This window comes from Thunnus maccoyii, chromosome 17 (assembly GCF_910596095.1).
Source record: "Thunnus maccoyii chromosome 17, fThuMac1.1, whole genome shotgun sequence".
NCBI classification, from domain to species: Eukaryota; Metazoa; Chordata; class Actinopteri; order Scombriformes; family Scombridae; genus Thunnus; species Thunnus maccoyii.
The window spans coordinates 2,593,654-2,615,411 of record NC_056549.1 but is presented as its reverse complement, the minus strand read 5'-3'; the positions used below and the strand labels follow the sequence as shown (position 1 = coordinate 2,615,411).

The following is a 21,758-nucleotide window of genomic DNA, read 5'->3' as shown; positions in this document are numbered from 1 at the left end:
AAACTTTGAACAAGGACTTGAGTGATTTTCTTCAACATATGATACATCCTAATTAAAGCAACTGCAATAGCCCCATTCCTCTAATTACTCTCATTATAAAGTCAAATGTGGAAATTGAAAACAAGAACAATTTTGATAACTGATTAAGTGATTTAAATCAATTTTCAATTCAAAAAAGTGGCAAACTTTTACTGGTTTCCGCTTCTCAAATGTGAGGATTTGCAGTGTTTTTCTGTTTTTATATCATTTTAAATTGAACATATTTGGTTTTGGGACCGCTGGTCAGACAAAACAAGCAATTTAAATATTTGACCTGGGAAATAACAATGGTCTTTTCTCACTGTTTTCTGAGATTAAACACTAAACAGTTAATTGACCAGTAGAGAAAATAATTGGCTGATGAAATTAATTTTTTTATGAAAATTATCATTAGTTGCAGTCCTAGTGGACCGCCACCAGTACAGCCTGTCGCCCATCGTCAGCTGGGATCGGCTCCATCAGTCGTGGGTGTACAAAGAGCAGTTTAAGCTAATTGCTAAAATTAACACAAAGTCCTGAAATGACCCCTACAGACATTACAGTTCATTCTGTCACCAGAGTGTGCTGTTGAGCTACGATTGTTCACAGGAAGTCCTGAATATGACGCTGCTATGTGAGGATCCGTCTGTTAAACCAGTGATAAACACAAGTCATTGCTGCTGTTGGAGCTTTTTGTACCGTTATGAAAAAGTGTGAATAACAAAAACAAGCTTTCTCTGTTTTGTTTTGTTTTTGTTTTTGTAAACTGCACTTTACTTCAGATGGGTCACTTCCCAGATTAACAAAGTAGTTTGTCTGTTTATTAGTAAAGGTCAAAAACAAATCCTTTATATCTGTTATATCTTTTATTTTAATAATAATAATAATAATATTTTTTCCTTTACATCTGATTTATCGCTCAACTTTATTTGGATTGTATTGAAAACTTTAAAATATGCATCTTGAATGGAGATTATTGTGTGACAGTTGTCATAGTTTGTTTATGGGTTCATTTTAAACTTTAACATTTTAAGAACACACAACAGCTAACAGTTAGCCGCACATCTGGAGGGCTAACAGTTAGCTGCTGTGGGACCAAAATGTTCAAGTATTTTACCAGAAGCTTAAAGTTTTTCTTAAAGTTTGTTGTGAATATTGCTATAATGTTTGATTTATTGCGGCTTTTCCCAAAAATTGCGATACAATTTGCTTTTATGTGCGTTTTTTGGTTAAAATTGCTGGAACTGGGACAAACTGCAAGTAAAGGAAAATAGTGCAATTTTTTTAACTACTGGCACTGAAGAGTCATATATAATCACTTCATTTGATAAAAAGCAGACTGCATATCACAGAAACAACTATATTTCAGTGCAATGTTTTGATTTACTGCCTGTCCATGAAAACAATGGGCTCAAAGTTACATTAAAAAATGGTAATTTTATTTATATAGCACATTTCATTACAAGTAACCTCAGTGTCCTTTACATGGAAAAACAAAATAAAAGAATACAGGCATAAACATGAGAGCATAGGTAACATAAGCAATATAAATATAAGAATATAAGCATGAAGCATACACCCAATATACATTAAATATACCACAAAGCAACGAAAAACCCCAAAACATCAACACAACACAGTCAAATAGAAACTCCTGCCCTGTCACATAGCTGCACATGTAACAGGAAACACACACACACACACACAGCCAATATCAACAGGAAAATTGCAGCTCTAACCCAGAACTAAGTTGATAAATTGATTAGTTTCCAACTATTAATTGCCAACTACTTTGGTAATTGATTGATTGTTTGCTGTCAAATTTCTCTGATTCCAGCTTCTCAAATGTGACTTTTTCTGATTTATTTACTCACAAGTACTGTACTTAAGTACAACTTTGAGGTATTTGTACTTTACTTGAGTATTTCCATGTGATGCTACTTTATACTTCCACTCCACTACATTTATCTGACAGCTTTAGTTACCTATCAGATCAATATTTTACACATAAAACACTTGATCAGTTTGTTATTTGTACTTTGTGGTGTTTCAGGAGGAAAACTGCCTCAAATAAACTCTCATTTTAGTTTCACATTTTCTCCAGAAGCTTTGAATGAGATCCTGAGATGAAGACAGAAGAAAATACTTTGCTCACTGTTGAAAAAAACATCTTTATTGATTATGTAAAGCTTCAGATTGTTCACACATCCGATCAGTAAAGTCTGTTAAATGACTCTTGTTCGATGATTTCATGTTCAGATTCACTTCATCCACACAATCAGTTAGTTTAACCCAGAATGTACAAGAACATAATAAATGATTATTATCATGATAATTACACTTTGATTACACATTTCTTTATCAATTTACAAAATGATGAGAACAAAATATCTATGATGAAGGAAGTTCTGCTGTTTTCTCTGTTTAAGACGCTGAAGTGGAGAAACAACAGCAAACAAATACATCAATACAAACATGAAACTAACATTTAGAACAAAGAGAAGTTTATATTTTCATCTGAAGAAACGTCAGTAAAGGTTAAAAACATCATCATGAGCAGTGATAGCCTCCATGGATAAAAACACACAGGAAAAAGTGACATTTAAAGAAACTGAAAACATCAACAGAACAACAAATGAAAATAAAAAAGTGTTGACAATCCCAGTTTGATTGACAGCTGATCTCTGTGCAGTTCAGAAACACCACAGCAACGAGCTCTCAGAAACAATGGAGACAAAAACATGAAGAATTACAACAGAATCTGACACATGAAGTCTGAAATGACTTCTGTCTATTTGAGTTTACACAACTCAGCTGTGGATCCAATATAAAGCCAAAGTCCAGCATAGAGAGGCTGAGTGAATGTGGTCTGGACTCTGTGGAGGAGAGTCATGGTTTCAGAGATGCTGTAGAAGGACAGAATACCTGCTCTGTGATCCAGGTACACTCCTACTCTGGAGGAAACAGGACCTGAGACGGAAGTTGTGATGTTGTTGAACCAAAATTTATAACTGTCAGGGTAACAATGTAAAGACCAAGATTTGACATTAAATCCAAATCCACATTCCTTTGAGTCTCCTGCTCTATTGATATTCTTGTATGCGACTGTTACATCAACTCCTTCGCCTCTCCACTCCACCTCCCAGTAACAACGTCCAGTCAGACTCTGTCTACTCAGGACCTGATGATATCCAGTGAATCTTTCTGGGTGACTAGAATAAGACTGTTGTTGTTTCATTCGTTCTGCTTTTCTGTTCCCCTCAGATAATAACAGCCATGTGTTTGCTGTGTTTGGATCCAGAGTGATTCCACGTGAATATTTTAAGAACTCAGCTCTGGTCTTGGGTTCTGGTTGTGACAGTAAAACATCCACTTCAGTCACTGCCAGTGAGATGTTTGTCCATTTCACCCTCAGGATGTCCTGTAGTTGATCTCTGAGCTTTGAAACAGCTGCTGTCACATCCTCAAAGTATCTCAGAGGACGGATATTGATGCTGGATGAGTCTGTAGATGCACTGAGTTGTGACAGTGAGGGGTAGTTGAGTAGAAACTGGGTGTGATCCTCTGTGTGTGAAAGCTTCTTCAGTTCAGCGTCTTTCCTCTTCAGCTCAGTGATCTCCTGCTTCAGCTTCTCCTGAAGCTCTTTGACTCGACTCACTTCAGTTTCCTGCTGGGATCTGATCTGCTGCTTCACATCAGAGCTTCTTTTCTGGATGAGACAGATCAGCCCAGTGAAGATCCTCCTTCTGTCCTCCACTGCTTTATCAGCAGAGCGACTGACGGCCTCCACCTCCTGTTGAAGCAGCTTCACATCTTTCTCTCTGTCCTGGATTCTCTGCTGGATTTGTTGTCGACTCACCTCGAGCTCTCTCTGCCTCTCAGTCCTTTCTGCTGCAGCTGAGACTGTGTCGTGGCCTTTATGTTCATCCATAGTGCAGAGATAACAGATACTCTGCTGATCAGTACGGCAGAACATCTTCATCACCTCATCATGACGAGAACAGATGTTCTCCTGGAGCTTCTCCGAGGGGTCGACCAGCTTGTGTTTCTTTAACGGAGCTGCATCATAATGAGGCTGAAGATGATTCTCACAGTAAGAGGCCGGACAAGTCAGACAGGACTTGAGGGCTTTCCGCTTCCTCCCAGTGCAGACATCACAGGCCACATCTTCAGGTCCAGCATAGCAGTGATCAGCAGGAGCAGCTTGGAGTCCAGTCTTCTTCAGCTGCTCCACTAAAGCTGCTAACATGGTGTTTTTCACCAGGACAGGCCTCGGTGTGAAAACCTGTCTGCACTGAGGGCAGCTGTAGACCTTCCTCTGATCCTCTCCATCCCAGTGTGTTTTAATACAGTTCATGCAGTAGCTGTGTCCACAGGGAATAGTCACCGGATCCTTCAGTAGATCCAGACAGATCGAACAAGAGAAGGTTTCTCGGTCCAGCTGATCTCCTTTCTGCTCCATTTCAGCTCTCAGCAGCAACGACTGTCTGAGTTTCACTTCCTGAGAAGTGAAACAGGTTTGAGCTCTGATCTGAACAACATGTGTTTCCGCAGCCTGACAGCTCTTGTACTACATTACATGTTGGTTACACCCATCTGCAAACTGTAGATCTGAAGGGGAGGGAACAAGGAGATATGAGCACAGAGTGGAGCTTTTTGTGTTTGAGAGCAGGAAGAAGAGGGAGGGCTTATCAAGTGCTGATTCATTCCAGGTAGAGGAGCAGGTTTAAAGGTTATTGGCTGCTTTTCATTTGGCTAACGTGACTCCTCGCTTCCCTCACTCACGTCTCAGCTCCTCCCAGCAAGGACGGAGGGATTTAATTCACCAAAAGGGACGTCCTCACTCACTCCGGCTTTATTTTGAGGAGATTTTCTAGAAGTTTAAACTAAAAATTCATGTACAATGAACTGTACATTAACAGTTACTTAATTTCTACGTATTGATAGCTGGAAGGAAAACACCTGATAACTGCTCCAATATTTATCATTTGATTATAGATCTATAGCAGCGTCTGTCTGTCACAGAATAAGACACAAATACACAATTTAAATCTGTTAATTTCTGAAAGAATAGAACTAATATAAAGGAGCAATAAAAACAGCTGCAGCCTGCAGAATATGTTTGAATAAAATATTGCTTATTTAGTTTGTGACAGTCTGACGTCCTTTTCAGGCTCAGGATGATTTTATAGGAGACGCAGCTGTGTGACGTCATATTTTCCTGAAGGAGAGACTGTTGTGGAAATTTTTCATTGTTGCTCAAGAACCACACAGAAACATAAAGAAAACATTAAACATTGTTACTTGTTGAAGCGGTTGTAGACACTGTACAATCCATCACATAATCAGTAACAATTATACAAATGTCAAAATAGAAAAACACAAAACAAAAATACAATCATGTTGTATTTTTGGAGAGAAAGCTTGTTGTTCCGCCGACCCTTCCTCTAAAGATTGTGAACACAAACCAGACAGCTTTATATCTCTCCAGAAGCTAAAACCAGTCAGGTATCTAAATGGACATTTCCACAAACTGTTACACCTTCTTACAAACAAGTATGGTCACATGATGACAATAACCCTCAGATAGAAACAAGTTCATTACATCACACTCAGCTGAAAACATTTACAACTTAGTGTGAAAACATGTGTAACATTTATACAAAAGATTTATTAAATGATCACTTATTATTCAAATGTCTCTCACAAGACGGACTGAAACAGAAAAAAGAAGAAAAGAGAATCCTTCTGACTCATGAAGATAAATAAACAAATAATCTTTTTATGATTAATTCAGATTCTACACACATATAATTTTATTTTATGAATAAATATGAAAAGCTGCTGTTGGTGACGTCATTCCTGTTCCACAGGTAGTTTTCCTGATCTGCTGTATTACAACAACAACCTGACTGTTTACTGTCCAAACAGATCAGCTGACCAATCAATAACCAATCGATAAACACACTGGATCAAAGGGGTGTTGCCATCCTTTAAAAATCTTCTGCAGAGGATACACCTGTGTTTCCTCGTTCTACATTAGATTGTAGATTTTACTAAATTGTAACAGTCTAGTTGATGCAGATTGTTTTATTGACAGAAATATTTCTACTTGTATTGAAGGATCAGAGAAACCTGATTTTATGACAACCTTATATAGAAAAGAGTCGCAGACACAGAAGATGTCAACTATCACTGGGTTTTCCATCAGCGGCAGCAGGTGGTCGGGCATTCCCTGCCAGAAGTGAAGCAGAAAATTCTGGATCTGAAACAAAAATATTTGAAGAGTTTTATCAGTTGGAGTGGACAGTAAACTGTCCTCTTCACTGGTATTAAATAATAAAATGCTCTCATGTGACAGTAATTATCACCTCCTCAAAGTTGACATTAATGGCATTGTCCAAGATGCACTGGCAGTGTGTTTTATACATCATGATGAGAGTGTCCACCTGGAACAGGAACATGAAATTAAACCAACAATAATGATGGAATCACTGACAACCAATTAACCAAAACTGTGTTTTTCAGAATTGAGATGTTTGCTGTTTTGTTTTCATCAGACAGAAACACTGCAGATAGAGACCGTAAAGCTTCTCAGAGATGATCATGTCTGTTTATAATAATCAATACTGACCTTTTCTCTGGAGATATTTCCCTGCAGCAGAAGATGCTGAGCACTGGGGAAGTCTGGGAGTAATGTTCCAGTTTTAGAGCTCAGTGAGTATTTCCTGGTGAAACCTCCCTGCACCTCCCACAACAACGTCAGGACTGTTTTCTTTAGATAATATCTATACCATAGTTTTTATTTCAATAAGTGAGAGAATTACCTCGTTCTTGAGTTTGCTCCCTGAAAACCTGTAATCAAAGAAAATCAGATTTGAGCTTAAATTTAAATGATAAATTTTTGACTTGATCAGCAAAATTTTTAAAATATTAAAGCTGCAAGTAGTGCTGAACAGGCCCTCGCACCCTGGTGCACATCGGGGCGTGGTGCAGTCGAAGGGCTTCTGTCACGGGCATGTAGATGTCTTCAGACCTGGGCTGACAGGTCTGACTTTACAAACATGTAAAGTTTGGAGCAGACTGGAGTATTTACAATAAAGTTATAGCAACTTCCTCCGTCATGGCGAAACATCAAATCTCAACAGTGTGAGGATGAGAATTTTCTGCAGGGTGAGACATGTCTGTCTTGCTCACACCTGTGTCATCAGAATTATGCAAGTTTTGGGCCCATTCACTTGAATTTCAATTAGTAAATTGAGAACTCTTGATGAGTTTGTGTGTAAAACAAATTAATTTCCTAATTTTCATCAAGTCTATTTTTAGAAAAGGAAAGAATTTTAACCCACATGACCTGGTCAAAATTTGATTAACATGTGTACTGTCAGGTGTGTAGAGACAATAAGTAACTGCAGCTGGACAGAAAAATACTCATATATTTGAATGGAGAGTGTGAGCAAACCGCACTATAGAACTACAAATTTTAGTTTTGATTTCATTTTTCTACAGCACTTTATCACTAAACTGTCACTCTCACTCCATTTTTTCCCTTCCCCTTGTAGGTCATCCCCATTACTGAGTTATACATATAAGACCTATAATTATTGTAAAATAAATGATAACACCAAACTTCATACGAAGTTTGTATGTAATATACTGTATGTATAGAGACCTTTCTGTTGTATCAAACAAAAATGAGCTGCATTCAACCCCCACACCCATCCCTCCCCTTTCTTCCCTCCTATTCTCTATATTGACAGGCCGATTGCAGACTTCCTGTTGGGTTTAGGACAGGGTTGTCACTGTATGATTTGTAGGTCTTGATGAGACGAATAATTGAGTTTTGGTTTGATCTCTCTACAACATTCCTACGGGCCATGGCAGCCATATTAGTTACATAGGTGGCGCTCAAGAGCACATTTTGGCACATTGGGGGTTAATTTTTATTTTATCAAATATGTGTGCCAAATTTGGTAAGTTTTTGAGCATGTTTAGGGGGTCAAATTTAGGGTTTAAGTGGCATAATAATAAAGAAAGAAGAAAGAAAAAAACACGAAATACAAGAGGGCCTTCGCCCTTTGGGGGTCCTAATTAAAACATGATGTGTCGACTTTAAAATCTTTGAAAGAAAAACATGAACAACTTTTTACTTTTAGAGAAATGTGGCATTTTCATATTAATGAATGTGAGGTTTCTTTCTTTACTGATGGAACATTTTACATTTTATACATTTATCTCTATTTCGATGCTTCTTCTTCTTCAGTGATTCCTGTAACTTCACTTGCTTCTAAAATCTAAATTCTTTGTTGTGAATTTCATGAACTGGAAGAAATTTGAAGCTTTTATTTACTTTGTGCACTTTTTTTTTTAGTTTTGCAGGATAAAACACAAGTTTTGGGTAAAATCTGGGATGGAGGAGCAAACCATCAAAGTCTGTTTCTAGTTTTACATTTTTACATTAAAGATTACTATTTGACTGTAAAGCTGCATGTCATAACACCAGTATCTGTTTTTTATTTGATTGATTTGATTCTTGTTTCTTTACTGATTTCTCTTACTTCACTCATTTACAGATTACATCTTCCCTCCTGTTTGTGTATCTTCATCATCGTCCCAACTCACATGTCTGAAACAAAACATTTGAGGAGAAAACTGATGTGATTTTGGTCATGAACAGTAAAGAAAAGTCTTTTATGTTTCTCATATTGTTAATTATAATCTTCTCTTGGCTCCCAAGTTGTGTTTACTTGCTATATTTCCTACTGTGCTGCATGAGAGAAGAAAAAGATGGTATATTGGTATATTTTTGTTATCTGTGCACCAAATATATCGCTGTGTTCTGTAAAAATCCACTAAAGCAATCTGAAGCTATTTATGGAAAAAATAAATATGAGATCTTGATTTATAAAGTATAAAGTAATGACTTTAATAAGTGTGGACAAATTGTACACCATCAATAGTTTTCTTTTTTCTTTTCCATCTATTAAATATATTTTGTTGCATTTGCTTCTCTTTAATACATTTTTGCTTGTGCTGATTTTTCTCTGTTTTCTTTTTTGATCATGTTTTGTATATTTAATACAGACTGAAAAGTGTATTAGTAACTGAAGATGTAATTTTGCAGTTTTAGTCATGTGAAGTTTGTTGTTGCAGCACCACCATGTGGCTGATCTGTGGCATGTTTTTTTTTTTTTTTTATATATATCTGAGCAGATGTGAAACCTTTCCACACATTTAGACTCTGAAGTGAAGATTATTTTAGGAAAACAGGAAAAGATGCAGCATAAGACTTAAACTAATGATGTAATAACTATAAAACAACAAGGTGTCAACCACCACTGTGGTCTAAACCCCCAACAGTAATAAAACCACTTTAAATAAGACTGTGTGCTGCTTTACCTGATTTAATCCCAGAATCATCCTCCTGATGAAAGTGTGTCTGTCCGTTAAAGTCTGTGCGTGTTTCCTCTGGTGAGCTGCACAAAGTCTTGGTTAGAGTGAATAAGAAACACTCCATCCCTGGCTGAGCTCTCACTGCTGTGTTTCATTGGCATAGTGACATAAAGACGTCAATAAAGACTTTAAAAAAAAAAAATTTAACCAAAGAAGAAAACTGAGGCCAGTCTGTTGTGAAAAAACAATCCAATGCAGATCATTTGTCCTTGAAACTGTGAACCAGCTCTGCACACAAATGAATCCTTAAATACTGTTAAACCAACTCGAGTTTAAAACAAATCCAGGAAAAGATCAAGTCCAGCATTTTTTGTCCGTTTCTACAAACTGATGTGAAGCTAAAGAAAAGTGTAAAAACTCTGCGCTGATGATAAACCTGACAGAGCAACAGCAGACTAATAAAGCAGAGCTGCAGGAGGGCAGAGCCAATGAAGCCGTGGACACATTCATCATATTTACAGAAGACTGCGGCTAATCCAGGTTATTAATGATTAACAGAAAAACCCTCATCCATCTGTCTGTCCATCCATCCTGCCTCCCACAGTCAGCTGGCTCTTTACAAACTTATATATGTGCATAAAAACCTCAGAGATTTAAGTCCAAATTGCCTTTACATCTGATTTATTGCTCAACTTTATTTGGATTGTATTGAAAACTTTAAAATATGCATCTTGAATGGAGGTTATTGTGTGACAGCTGTCATAGTTTGTTTATGGGTTCATTTTAAACTTTTTTATTTCAGGTGCATCTAGAATCTAGAAACTAGAGCTGCAACTAATGATTATTTTCATCATTAATTAATCTGCTGATGACTGTTTTGATTAAATGATCAGTCATTCTGTGTATAAAACGTCAGAAAACAGTGAATAAATGTCCATCACTGTTATTCAGAGCTGAAGATGAAACCTTCAAACTGCTTTTACAATTTAAAAAAGGGAGAAAAGAAGCAAGTTCTCTCAATGAGCAGCCATAATCGATAAATCGATTAGTTAATCGTCTGAAAATTAATCACCAACTGTAATTGTTTTGAGTTTCTGGTTCCAGTTTCTTTTATGTGAATATTTTACTGGTTTCTTTTGGGCTGTTTGTCAACATTTTAGGTTTAGGAAACAGTGATCGACCATTTTCTGACATTTTATACACCAAACAACCAATTGATTAATCAATAATGGAAATAGCCTAATTAGTTGCAGCTCTAGATGTACTAACTTATTGATTAATTGATTATAACTGTTTCAGCACTACACACACTATTCATAATACTTCATCCATCAAGACTTTGAGAATTTTTCTGTCTAAATATTTTATTGAAAAAGAAAAAATGTCATCAAAGTGTCTTTATATTGAACAGAGCAAATTATTATCAGGACTATAAATAAATAAATAAATAAATAAAAGCGTGACACGAGCCTTTGGCAGGAAATGAGGTCAGACTGCAGTGAAGTGATGAAGCTACAGGTTGCTCACCTGAGCCGCCGCAGAAGGTAAGAAACTGTCAGAAATATGACAGAAGAAGCTGCAGTCAGACAAGATGTCGTTAAATAACAGAAGCTCCCGGTCACTGAGGTTAATTAGAGGTAAAAACAGACCCGGTGTACCGACAGGACAGCCGTTACACGAGCTGTGACGTTAGCTTCAGTGTCGGCTAGCATGCTAACGATGTTAGCTCGTCTCTGCTAGTTTTACATCATCTGAATGTCAAACCGCCGCGAAAAAAGTCCGTGTGCGCACTTCAGTTATCCTCTGCTGCCCTGTACATTCAGGGAAACTACTGTTCACCAAGTTACTGAGTTAGAAATATTTATCTCTGTCTAAATCAAATGCTAACGTTCAGCCTAGATGGCTAAAAGTTAAACTTCTGACTGGAGTTTTAAGTTAGCCGCACATCTGGAGGGCTAACAGTTAGCTGCTGTGGGACCAAAATGTTCAAGTATTTTACCAGAAGCTTAAAGTTTCCCTCCAGGATTTCACAGTTGTAATTATTGCTAAAATGTTTGATTTAGTGCGGCTTTTCTTAAAAATTGCGATACAATTCGCTTTTTTAGCGTTTTTTGGTTAAAATTGCGGGAACTGGGACAAACTGCAAGTAAAGGAAAATGGTGCTTTTCTTTTTTTAACTACTGGCACTGAAGAGTCATATATAATCACTTCATTTGATAAAAAGCAGACTGCATATCACAGAAACAACTATATTTCAGTGCAATGTTTTGATTTACTGCCTGTCCATGAGAACAATGGGCTCAAAGTTGCATTAAAAAATGGTAATTTTATTTATATAGCACATTTCATTACAAGTAACCTCAGTGTCCTTTACATGGAAAAACAAAATAAAAGAATACAGGCATAAACATGAGAGCATAGGTAACATAAGCAATATAAATATAAGAATATAAGCATGAAGCATACACCCAATATACATTAAATATACCACAAAGCAACGAAAAACCCCAAAACATCAACACAACACAGTCAAATAGAAACTCCTGCCCTGTCACATAGCTGCACATGTAACAGGAAACACACACACACACACACACACACACACACACACAACCAATATCAACAGGATAATTGCAGCTCTAACCCAGAACTAAGTCGATAAATTGATTAGTTTCCAACTATTAATTGCCAACTACTTTGGTAATTGATTGATTGTTTGCTGTCAAATTTCTCTGATTCCAGCTTCTCAAATGTGACTTTTTCTGGTTTATTTAGTTTTCTACCAGATGGTGGAAAGTAACTAAGTACATTTACTCACAAGTTCTGTACTTAAGTACAATTTTGAGGTACTTGTACTTTACCTGAGTATTTCCATGTGATGCTACTTTATACTTCCACTCCACTACATTTATCTGACAGCTTTAGTTACCTATCAGATCAATATTTTACACATAAAACATTTGATCAGTTTGTTATTTGTACTTTGTGGTGTTTCAGGAGGAAAACTGCCTCAAATAAACTCTCATTTTAGTTTCACATTTTCTCCAGAAGCTTTGAATGAGATCCTGAGATGAAGACAGAAGAAAACACTTTGTTCATTGTTGAAAAAACATCTTTATTGATTATGTAAAGCTTCAGATTGTTCACACATCGATCAGTAAAGTCTGATAAATGACTCTTGTTCAATGATTTCATGTTCAGATTCACTTCATCCTCACAATCAGTTAGTTTAACCCAGAATGTACAAGAACATAATAAATGATTATTATCATGATAATTACACTTTGATTATACATTTCTTTATCAATTTACAAAATGATGAGAACAAAATATCTATGATGAAGGAAGTTCTGCTGTTTTCTCTGTTAAAGACGCTGAAGTGGAGAAACAACAGCAAACAAATACATCAATACAAACATGAAACTAACATTTAGGACAAAGAGATGTTTATATTTTCATCTGAAGAAACGTCAGTGAAGGTAAAAGACATCATCATGAGCAGTGATAGCCTCCATGGATAAAAACACACAGGAAAAAGTGACATTTAAAGAAACTGAAAACATCAACAGAACAAATGAAAAGAAAAAAGTGTTGACAATCCCAGTTTGATTGACAGCTGATCTCTGTGCAGTTCAGAAACACCACAGCAACAAGCTCTCAGACACAATGGAGACAAAAACATGAAGAATTACAACAGAATCTGACACATGAAGTCTGAAATGACTTCTGTCTATTTGAGTTTACACAACTCAGCTGTGGATCCAATATAAAGCCAAAGTCCAGCATAGAGAGGCTGAGTGAATGTGGTCTGGACTCTGTGGAGGAGAGTCATGGTTTCAGAGACGCTGTAGAAGGACAGAATACCTGCACTGTGATCCAGGTACACTCCTACTCTGGAGGAACCAGGACCTGAGACGGAAGTTGAGATGTTGTTGAACCAAAATGTATAACTGTTAATGTAACAAGATAAAGACCAAGATTTGTCATTTAATCCAAATACACATTCATCTGAATCTCCTGCTCTGCTGATATTCTTGTATGCGACTGCTACATAAATTCCTCTCCGTCTCCACACCACCTCCCAGTAACAACGTCCAGTCAGACTCTCTCTACTCAGGACCTGATCATAATCCGTGAATCTGTCTGGGTGACTAGAATAAGACTGTTGTTGTCTCGTTAGTTCTGCCTTTCTGTTCCCCTCAGATAATAATAGATATGTGTGTGCTGTGTTTGGATCCAGAGTGATTTCACGTGAATATTTTAAGAACTCAGCTCTGGTCTTGGGTTCTAGTTCTGACAGTAAAACGTCCACTTCAGTCACTGTCAGTGAGATTTTTGTCCATTTCTCCCTCAGGATGTCCTGTAGTTGATCTTTGAGCTCTGAAACAGCTGCTGTCACATCCTCAAAGTATCTCAGAGGACGGATATTGATGCTGGATGAGTCTGTAGATGCACTGAGTTGTGACAGTGAGGGGTAGTTGTGTAGAAACTGGATGTGATCCTCTGTGTGTGAGAACTGCTTCAGTTCAGCGTCTTTCCTCTTCAGCTCAGTGATCTCCTGCTCCAGCTTCTCCTGAAGCTCTTTGACTCGACTCACTTCAGTTTCCTGCTGGGATCTGATCTGCTGCTTCACATCAGAGCTTCTTTTCTGGATGAGACGGATCAGCTCAGTGAAGATCTTCTCACTGTCCTCCACTGCTTTATCAGCAGAGCGACTGACGGCCTCCACCTCCTGTTGAAGCAGCTTCACATCTTTCTCTCTGTCCTGGATTCTCTGCTGGATTTGTTGTCGACTCACCTCGAGCTCTCTCTGCCTCTCAGTCTTCACTGCTGCAGCTGAGACTGTGTCGTGGCCTTTATGTTCATCCACAGAGCAGAGATAACAGATACTCTGCTGATCAGTACGGCAGAATATCTTCATCACCTCATCATGACGAGAGCAGATGTTCTCCTGAAGCTTCTCTGAGGGGTCGACCAGCTTGTGTTTCTTTAACGGAGCTGCATCATAATGAGGCTGAAGGTGTTTCTCACAGTAAGAGATCAGACACTGCAGACAGGACTTGAGGGCTTTCAGCTTCCTCCCAGTGCAGACATCACAGGCCACATCTTCAGGTCCAGCATAGCAGTGATCAGCAGGAGCAGCTTGGAGTCCAGTCTTCTTCAGCTGCTCCACTAAAGCTGCTAACATGGTGCTTTTCATCAGGACAGGCCTCGGTGTGAAGGCCTGTCTGCACTGAGGGCAGCTGTAGATCTTCCTCTGATCCTCTCCATCCCAGTGTGTTTTAATACAGTTCATGCAGTAACTGTGTCCACAGGGAATAGTCACCGGATCCTTCAGTAGACCCAGACAGATCGAACAAGAGAAGGTTTCTCGGTCCAGCTGATCTCCTTTCTGCTCCATTTCAGCTCTCAGTGACGACTGTCTGACTTGTTTCACTTCATTTTGAGAAGTGAAACTAGTTTGAGCTCTGATCTGAACAACATGTGTTTCTGCAGCCTGACAGCTCTTGTACTACATTACATGTTGGTTACACCCATCTGCAAACTGTAGATCTGAAGGGGAGGGAACAAGGAAATATGAGCACAGAGTGGAGCTTTTTGTGTCTGAGAACAGGAAGAAGAGGGAGGGCTTATCAAGTGCTGATTCATTCCAGGCAGAGGAGCAGGTTTAAAGGGATACTGGCTGTTTTTCATTTGGCTAACGTGACTCCTCCCTTGTTGAAGCAGTTGTAGACACTGTACAATCCATCACATAATCAGTAACAATTATACAAATGTCAAAATAGAAAAACACAAAACAAAAATACAATCATGTTGTATTTTTGGAGAGAAAGCTTGTTGTTCCGCCGACCCTTCCTCTAAAGATTGTGAACACAAACCAGACAGGACTACCTTGGTAATTGATTGATTGTTTGCTGTCAAATTTCTCTGATTCCAGCTTCTCAAATGTGACTTTTTCTGGTTTATTTAGTTTTCTACCAGATGGTGGAAAGTAACTAAGTACATTTACTCACAAGTACTGCACTTAAGTACAATTTTGAGGTACTTGTACTTTACTTGAGTATTTCCATGTGATGCTACTTTATACTTCCACTCCACTACATTTATCTGACAGCTTTAGTTACCTATAAGATCAATATTTTACACATAAAACATTTGATCAGTTTGTTATTTGTACTTTGTGGTGTTTCAGGAGGAAAACTGCCTCAAATAAACTCTCATTTTAGTTTCACATTTTCTCCAGAAGCTTTGAATGAGACGCTGAGATGAAGACAGAAGAAAATACTTTGCTCACTGTTGGAAAAAACATCTTTATTGATTATGTAAAGCTTCAGATTGTTCACACATCCGATCAGTAAAGTCTGTTAAATGACTCTTGTTCAATGATTTCATGTACAGATTCACTTCATCCACACAATCAGTTAGTTTAACCCAGAATGTACAAGAACATAATAAATGATTATTATCATGATAATTACACTTTGATTGTACATTTCTTTATCAATTTACAAAGTGAGAATAAAATATCTAAGATGAAGGAAGTTCTGCTATTTTCTCTGTTTAAGACGCTGAAGTGGAGAAACAACAGCAAACAAATACATCAATACAAACATGAAACTAACATTTAGAAGCAACTAACTAACATCTGAAGAAACATCAGTGAAGGTTAAAAACATCATCATGAGCAGTGATAGCCTCCATGGATAAAAACACACAGGAAAAAGTGAAATTTAAAGAAACTGAAAACATCAACAGAACAACAAATGAAAAGAAAAAAGTGTTGACAATCCCAGTTTGATTGACAGCTGATCTCTGTGCAGTTCAGAAACACCACAGCAACGAGCTCTCAGACACAATGGAGACAAAAACATGAAGAATTAAAACTGCAAGCCGCGTCGAACGGGCCCTCGCGCCTCTGCACATGTCGGGGCATGGCGCAGTCGAAGGGCTTCTGTCACAGGCATGTAGATGTCTTCAGACCCGGCTGTTTTCATACAGTGCAGGAAGGAGTTAAACATCACTTCCTTTGTCCACTATTTTGCCTGCTGCTGGGGCTGCTTTGCTGCAATTTCGTAGGGGGCGCTATTCAACCAGTTTGCATCACTGATGGGATATTGTCATGTAGACGTGTTCAGGCCGGGACTCTTATCAAACATGTAAAGTTTGGTGCAGACTGGAGCATTTACAATAAAGTTATGGCAGCTTCCTCTGTCATGGTGAAACATCAAATCTCAATGGTATGAGGATGAGAATTTTCTGCAGGTTGAGACATGTCTGTCTTGCTCACACCTGTGGCATCAAAATTAAGCAAGTTTTTGGCCCATTCACTTGAATTTCAATTAGTAAATTGAAAACTCTCGGAGTTTGGTTGTAAAAGAAATTAATTTCCTAATTTTCATCGTCTATTTTTAGAAAAGTACAGACTTTTAACCCACATGCCCTGGTGAAAGTTTGATTGAAATGTGTACCCACACTTTTTTGATAATTTACTGCTTCCACATAGTTTTGGATACAAACTTCATTTGAACTTTAAATGAGTCACGAGACTTTGACCTACAAATCTTGAATTTACATGTTTTTTCTATCTTTTATTGTTTTTGAGATATTAGAGTGTGAGTTTTAAAGTCTTTTCTTGCTCCTCCTGTGATTTTATAATGAGTGTGTATTGCGGAATGTTTCACAGCACTGAGGGAGTGACATCACCAGGAGCAGTTGGAGAGGAGGATTTTAGAGTACGCTTCTTGTGAAATCTCCTCATAAATCCCATGACTTTGGCCAAATTTTACATCAAAAATCACATTTTGTATCCATTGATACAGGTTTGAAAGTGGTCAGACTTATAATTTAGACGTCAGAAGCCTCAGTTTGACACAAAGTTCATGCCTCCCCATTGGTTTACATTGTAAGGGTGATGTGGCACTGCAACTTTCAGGGCTTATAAAATCCAAACCGTTCGAGTTATTACAAAGTTTTTAACAACTTTTGTTCAGCACAGTGTCATAAGTCATGTATTAAAGTTTGAAGCCGATACCATTAACGCCCTCGGAAGAGATAGCATTTGTTCGGGGTCCAAAATTGGTGCAAAGTCATACTGTGATGGGCTTATTGCGGACTTCCTGTTGGATTTAGGTCAGGGGTGTCAGCATATGATTTGTAGGTCTTGATGAAACGAATAATTGAGTTTTAGTTTGATCTCTCTATGACATTCCTACATTCCTATGAGCACATTTTGGCACTTTGGGGGTTAATTTTTACATTTTATCAAATTTTTCACCAGACCAAATTTGGAGAGTTTTTGAGCATGTTTAGGGGGTCAAATTTAGGGTTTAAGTGGCGGAATAATAAAGAAACAAACAGAACAAAATACAAGAGGGTCTTCGCCCCTTTGGGGCTCAGGCCCTAATTACAACAGAATCTGACACATTAAGTCTGAAATGACTTCTGTCTATTTGAGTTTACACAACTCAGCTGTGGCTTCATTATAACAAAGCCAAAGTCCAGCATAGAGAGGCTGAGTGAATGTGGTCTGGACTCTGTGGAGGAGAGTCATGGTTTCAGAGACGCTGTAGAAGGACAGAATACCTGCACTGTGATCCAGGTACACTCCTACTCTGGAGGAACCAGGACCTGAGACAGAAGTTGAGATGTTGTTGAACCAAAATGTATAACTGTTAGTGTCACAATATAACATCCAAGATTTGTCATTACGTCCAAATCTACATTCCTTTGAGCTTCCTGCTCTGTTGATATTCTTGTATACGACTGCTACCTCAACTCCTTCCCCTCTCCACTCCACCTCCCAGTAACAACGTCCAGTCAGACTCTCTCTACTCAGGACCTGAACGTTATTAATGAATCTGTCTAGGTGACTAGAATAAGACTGTTGTTGTTTCATTCGTTCTGCTTTTCTGTTCCCCTCAGATAATAACAGCCATGTGTTTGCTGTGTTTGGATCCAGAGTGATTTCACATGAATATTTTAAGAACTCAGCTCTGGTCTTGGGTCCTGGTTGTGGCAGTAAAACGTTCACTTCAGTCACTGTCAGTGAGATGTTTGTCCAATTCTCCCTCAGGATGTCCTGTAGTTTATCTTTGAGCTCTGACACAGCTGCTGTCACATCCTCAAAGTATCTCAGAGGACGGATATTGATGCTGGATGAGTCTGTAGATGCACTGAGTTGTGACAGTGAGGGGTAGTTGTGTAGAAACTGGGTGTGATCCTCTGTGCGTGAGAGCTTCTTCAGTTCAGCGTCCTTCCTCTTCAGCTCAGTGATCTCCTGCTTCAGCTTCTCCTGAAGCTCTTTGACTCGACTCACCTCAGTTTCCTGCTGGGATCTGATCTGCTGCTTCACATCAGAGCTTCTTTTCTGGATGAGACGGATCAGCTCAGTGATGATCTTCTCACTGTCCTCCACTGCTTTATCAGCAGAGCGACTGACGGCCTCCACCTCCTGTTGAAGCAGCTTCACATCTTTCTCTCTGTCCTGGATTCTCTGCTGGATTTGTTGTCGACTCACCTCGAGCTCTCTCTGCCTCTCAGTCCTCACTGCTGCAGCTGAGACTGTGTCGTGGCCTTTATGTTCATCCATAGAGCAGAGATAACAGATACTCTGCTGATCAGTACGGCAGAACATCTTCATCACCTCATCATGACGAGAGCAGATGTTCTCCTGGAGCTTCTCCGAGGGGTTGACCAGCTTGTGTTTCTTTAACGGAGCTGCATCATAATGAGGCTGAAGATGATTCTCACAGTAAGAGGCCGGACAAGTCAGACAGGACTTGAGGGCTTTCCGCTTCCTCCCAGTGCAGACATCACAGGCCACATCTTCAGGTCCAGCATAGCAGTGATTAGCAGGAGCAGCTTGGAGTCCAGTCTTCTTCAGCTGCTCCACTAAAGCTGCTAACATGGTGTTTTTCATCAGGACAGGCCTCGGTGTGAAGGTCTGTCTGCACTGAGGGCAGCTGTAGATCTTCCTCTGATCCTCTCCATCCCAGTGTGTTTTAATACAGTTCATGCAGTAACTGTGTCCACAGGGAATAGTCACCGGATCCTTCAGTAGATCCAGACAGATCGAACAAGAGAAGGTTTCTCGGTCCAGCTGATCTCCTTTCTGCTCCATTTCAGCTCTCAGTGGCAACGACTGTCTAAGGTTCACTTCCTGAGAAGTGACACAAGTTTGAACTTTGATCTAACAATATGTGTTTCTGCAGTAAATGCAGCCTGACAGCTCTTGTACTACATTACATGTTGGTTACACCCATCTGCAAACTATAGATCTGAAGGGGAGGGAACAAGGAGATATGAGCACAGAGTGGAGCTTGTTGTGTTTGAGAGCAGGAAGAAGAGGGAGGGCTTATCAAGTGCTGATTCATTCCAGGCAGAGGAGCAGGTTTAAAGGTTATTGGCTGTTTTTCATTTGGCTAACGTGGCTCCTCGCTTCCCTCACTCACGTCTCAGCTCCTCCCAGCGAGGACGGAGGGATTTAATTCACCAAAAGGGACGTCCTCACTCACTCCGGCCTTATTTTGAGGAGATTTTCAAGAAGTTTAAACTAAAAATTAATGTACAACTGTATTAACTCTTTAAACAGTTACTTAATTTCTACGTATTGATAGTTGGAGGGAAAACACCTGATAACTGCTCCAATATTTATCATTTGATTATAGATCTATAGCAGCGTCTGTCTGTCACAGAATAAGACACAAATACACAATTTAAATCTGTTAATTTCTGAAAGAATAGAACTAATATAAAGGAGCAATAAAAACAGCTGCAGCCTGCAGAATATGTTAAAATCAAATATTGCTTATTTAGTTTGTGACAGTCTGATGTCCTTTTCAGGCTCAGGATGATTTTATAGGAGACGCAGCTGTGTGACGTTGTTTGACATGTGAGTTTTCCTGATCTGCTGTATTACAACAACAACCTGACTGCTGACTGTCCAAACAGATCAGCTGACCAATCAATAACCAATCAATAAACACATTGGATCAAAGGGGTGGTGCCATCTGTTAAAAAAAAGTTCTGCAGAGGATACACCTGTGTTTCCTTGTTCTAGATCAGACTTTAGGTCTTACTAAACCATAACAGTGTAGTTGATGCAGGTTGTCTGTTTTACTGACAGAAATATTTCTACTTGTATTGAAGGATCAGAGTTCATGTTGCCTCACTTCTTATGGACAGCAGGGGGAGTCTGGCTGCTAAAGACCAGATAATACAACTCCAAACTCCTGAATGTGTTCAGTTTCCATGTCTGGAGACGTTTGCTTACATGTAAAATTAATAAAACACTCAAAAGTACTCACAATACTTGTAATGGAGTATTTTTACATTTCTGTATTGGTACTTTTACTGAAGTAAAGGATCTGAGTACTTCTTCCACCTCTGTCTTCTACATAGTAAACTGAATATTATTGGGTTGTGGAGTGTTGGTCAGGACAAAACAAGACACCACCTTGGGCTTTAAGAAACAGTGATCAAGATTTTTCACTACACTTTCTGACATTTTATGGACCAAACAACTAATCAGTTAATCAATAATGAAAATAATTGTTAGTTGCAGCCATATTCTGGGTTATGTTTGGTCTATGTATGGAAACACAAAATGCACCTCACTAGAAATCTCTACTTGTCACTATACAAGTATTAGACCATATTATCGTCAGCTTGTGTGAGCTCCAGTTTGCTTTAAAGCACATTATCTTCCAGATGTGTTAAATTTCAAGCTTGCTTTAAGGACAAATCTGGTGACATTTTTCCTTATTGACCACAAATCAACGCTGGTTTAGTGCGTGTGCTTTTCTGTGATATTAGTGAATAATTATCTCCAACATTTTTATTTTCTCAGGTTCTGCTCATTAATTGGTCGTTGCTGATGCTGCTGCCATGTTGTCAGTGATGGGCTCTGAACATCAAAAGTAAGTAAATGTGGCAAAATAAAAATAATACTGGCATGTTCTTACTAAAACTATGATGTGATTGTTGGGCTTCATTTTGCACCATAAACTGACCAAATGATTACATTTTAACTATAAAACTATTTAAACTAAACTGTATCCATCACTTTTAATAGCCAAGGGAACAAAAAAGCCTATAAATGGCAAAAAATGTAGTTCTATATTATTAGTGTATTTTTCAAAGGCAACAACAGTGTTATGAGTATTCAACAATGAAGCTAAATGTCCACTGTCTCCGTTTCCCACAGCCTCCTTCAACATTGAGCAGGATAAACATCTCAGAATATGAATGGGTCAACAATAATTTTGTGCATATTAAAATAATAAAAAACATTTTGGGGAGATATGATACATCATAATTAAAACAACTGCAATAGCCCCATTCCTCTA

At 38.5% G+C, this 21,758-nt stretch overlaps 3 protein-coding genes and 1 long non-coding RNA gene across 7 annotated transcripts in view; 1 reads left to right on the top strand and 3 right to left on the bottom strand.

Annotated features, from left to right (window-relative positions):
- Positions 1–21,758, top strand: part of tdrd15 (tudor domain containing 15) — a 36,971-nt gene that overhangs the window by 5,418 nt on the left and 9,795 nt on the right. The window contains exons 1-2 of one of the 2 annotated variants that reach the window (XM_042389637.1): positions 10,867–10,955; positions 21,260–21,329. In XM_042389637.1, the coding sequence (XP_042245571.1) occupies positions 21,298–21,329 (32 nt within the window). In that variant the 5' untranslated portion in view covers positions 10,867–10,955; positions 21,260–21,297. Of the gene's footprint in view, positions 1–10,866; positions 10,956–21,259; positions 21,330–21,758 lie in introns of those variants that run through there. The other variant, XM_042389636.1, reaches the window with a different exon arrangement.
- LOC121882760 lies at positions 2,752–15,358 on the bottom strand. The gene is made up of 4 exons (XM_042391203.1): positions 13,154–15,358; positions 6,390–6,467; positions 6,194–6,283; positions 2,752–4,588 (listed from the first exon to the last, which is right to left on the bottom strand). The coding sequence occupies exons 1-4, from the start codon at positions 14,810–14,812 to the stop codon at positions 2,810–2,812; spliced, it is 3,606 nt and encodes a 1,201-aa protein (XP_042247137.1). The 5' UTR covers positions 14,813–15,358; the 3' UTR covers positions 2,752–2,809.
- LOC121881957 lies at positions 5,373–9,495 on the bottom strand. Of its 3 annotated transcripts, none has more exons than XR_006091960.1 (4): positions 9,418–9,495; positions 6,846–6,873; positions 6,653–6,760; positions 5,373–6,467 (listed from the first exon to the last, which is right to left on the bottom strand). It is a non-coding gene; the product is annotated as an uncharacterized LOC121881957 (long non-coding RNA). The 3 variants fall into 3 exon arrangements; XR_006091959.1 differs by lacking the exon at positions 9,418–9,495 and having other exon boundaries at positions 5,373–6,283; positions 6,390–6,467; positions 6,846–7,087; XR_006091958.1 differs by lacking the exon at positions 9,418–9,495 and having other exon boundaries at positions 6,846–7,087.
- Positions 17,820–20,023, bottom strand: LOC121881909 (tripartite motif-containing protein 16-like). The gene has a single exon (XM_042389732.1). It carries the CDS (start codon positions 19,529–19,531, stop codon positions 17,858–17,860), a length of 1,674 nt encoding a protein of 557 aa, XP_042245666.1. The 5' UTR covers positions 19,532–20,023; the 3' UTR covers positions 17,820–17,857.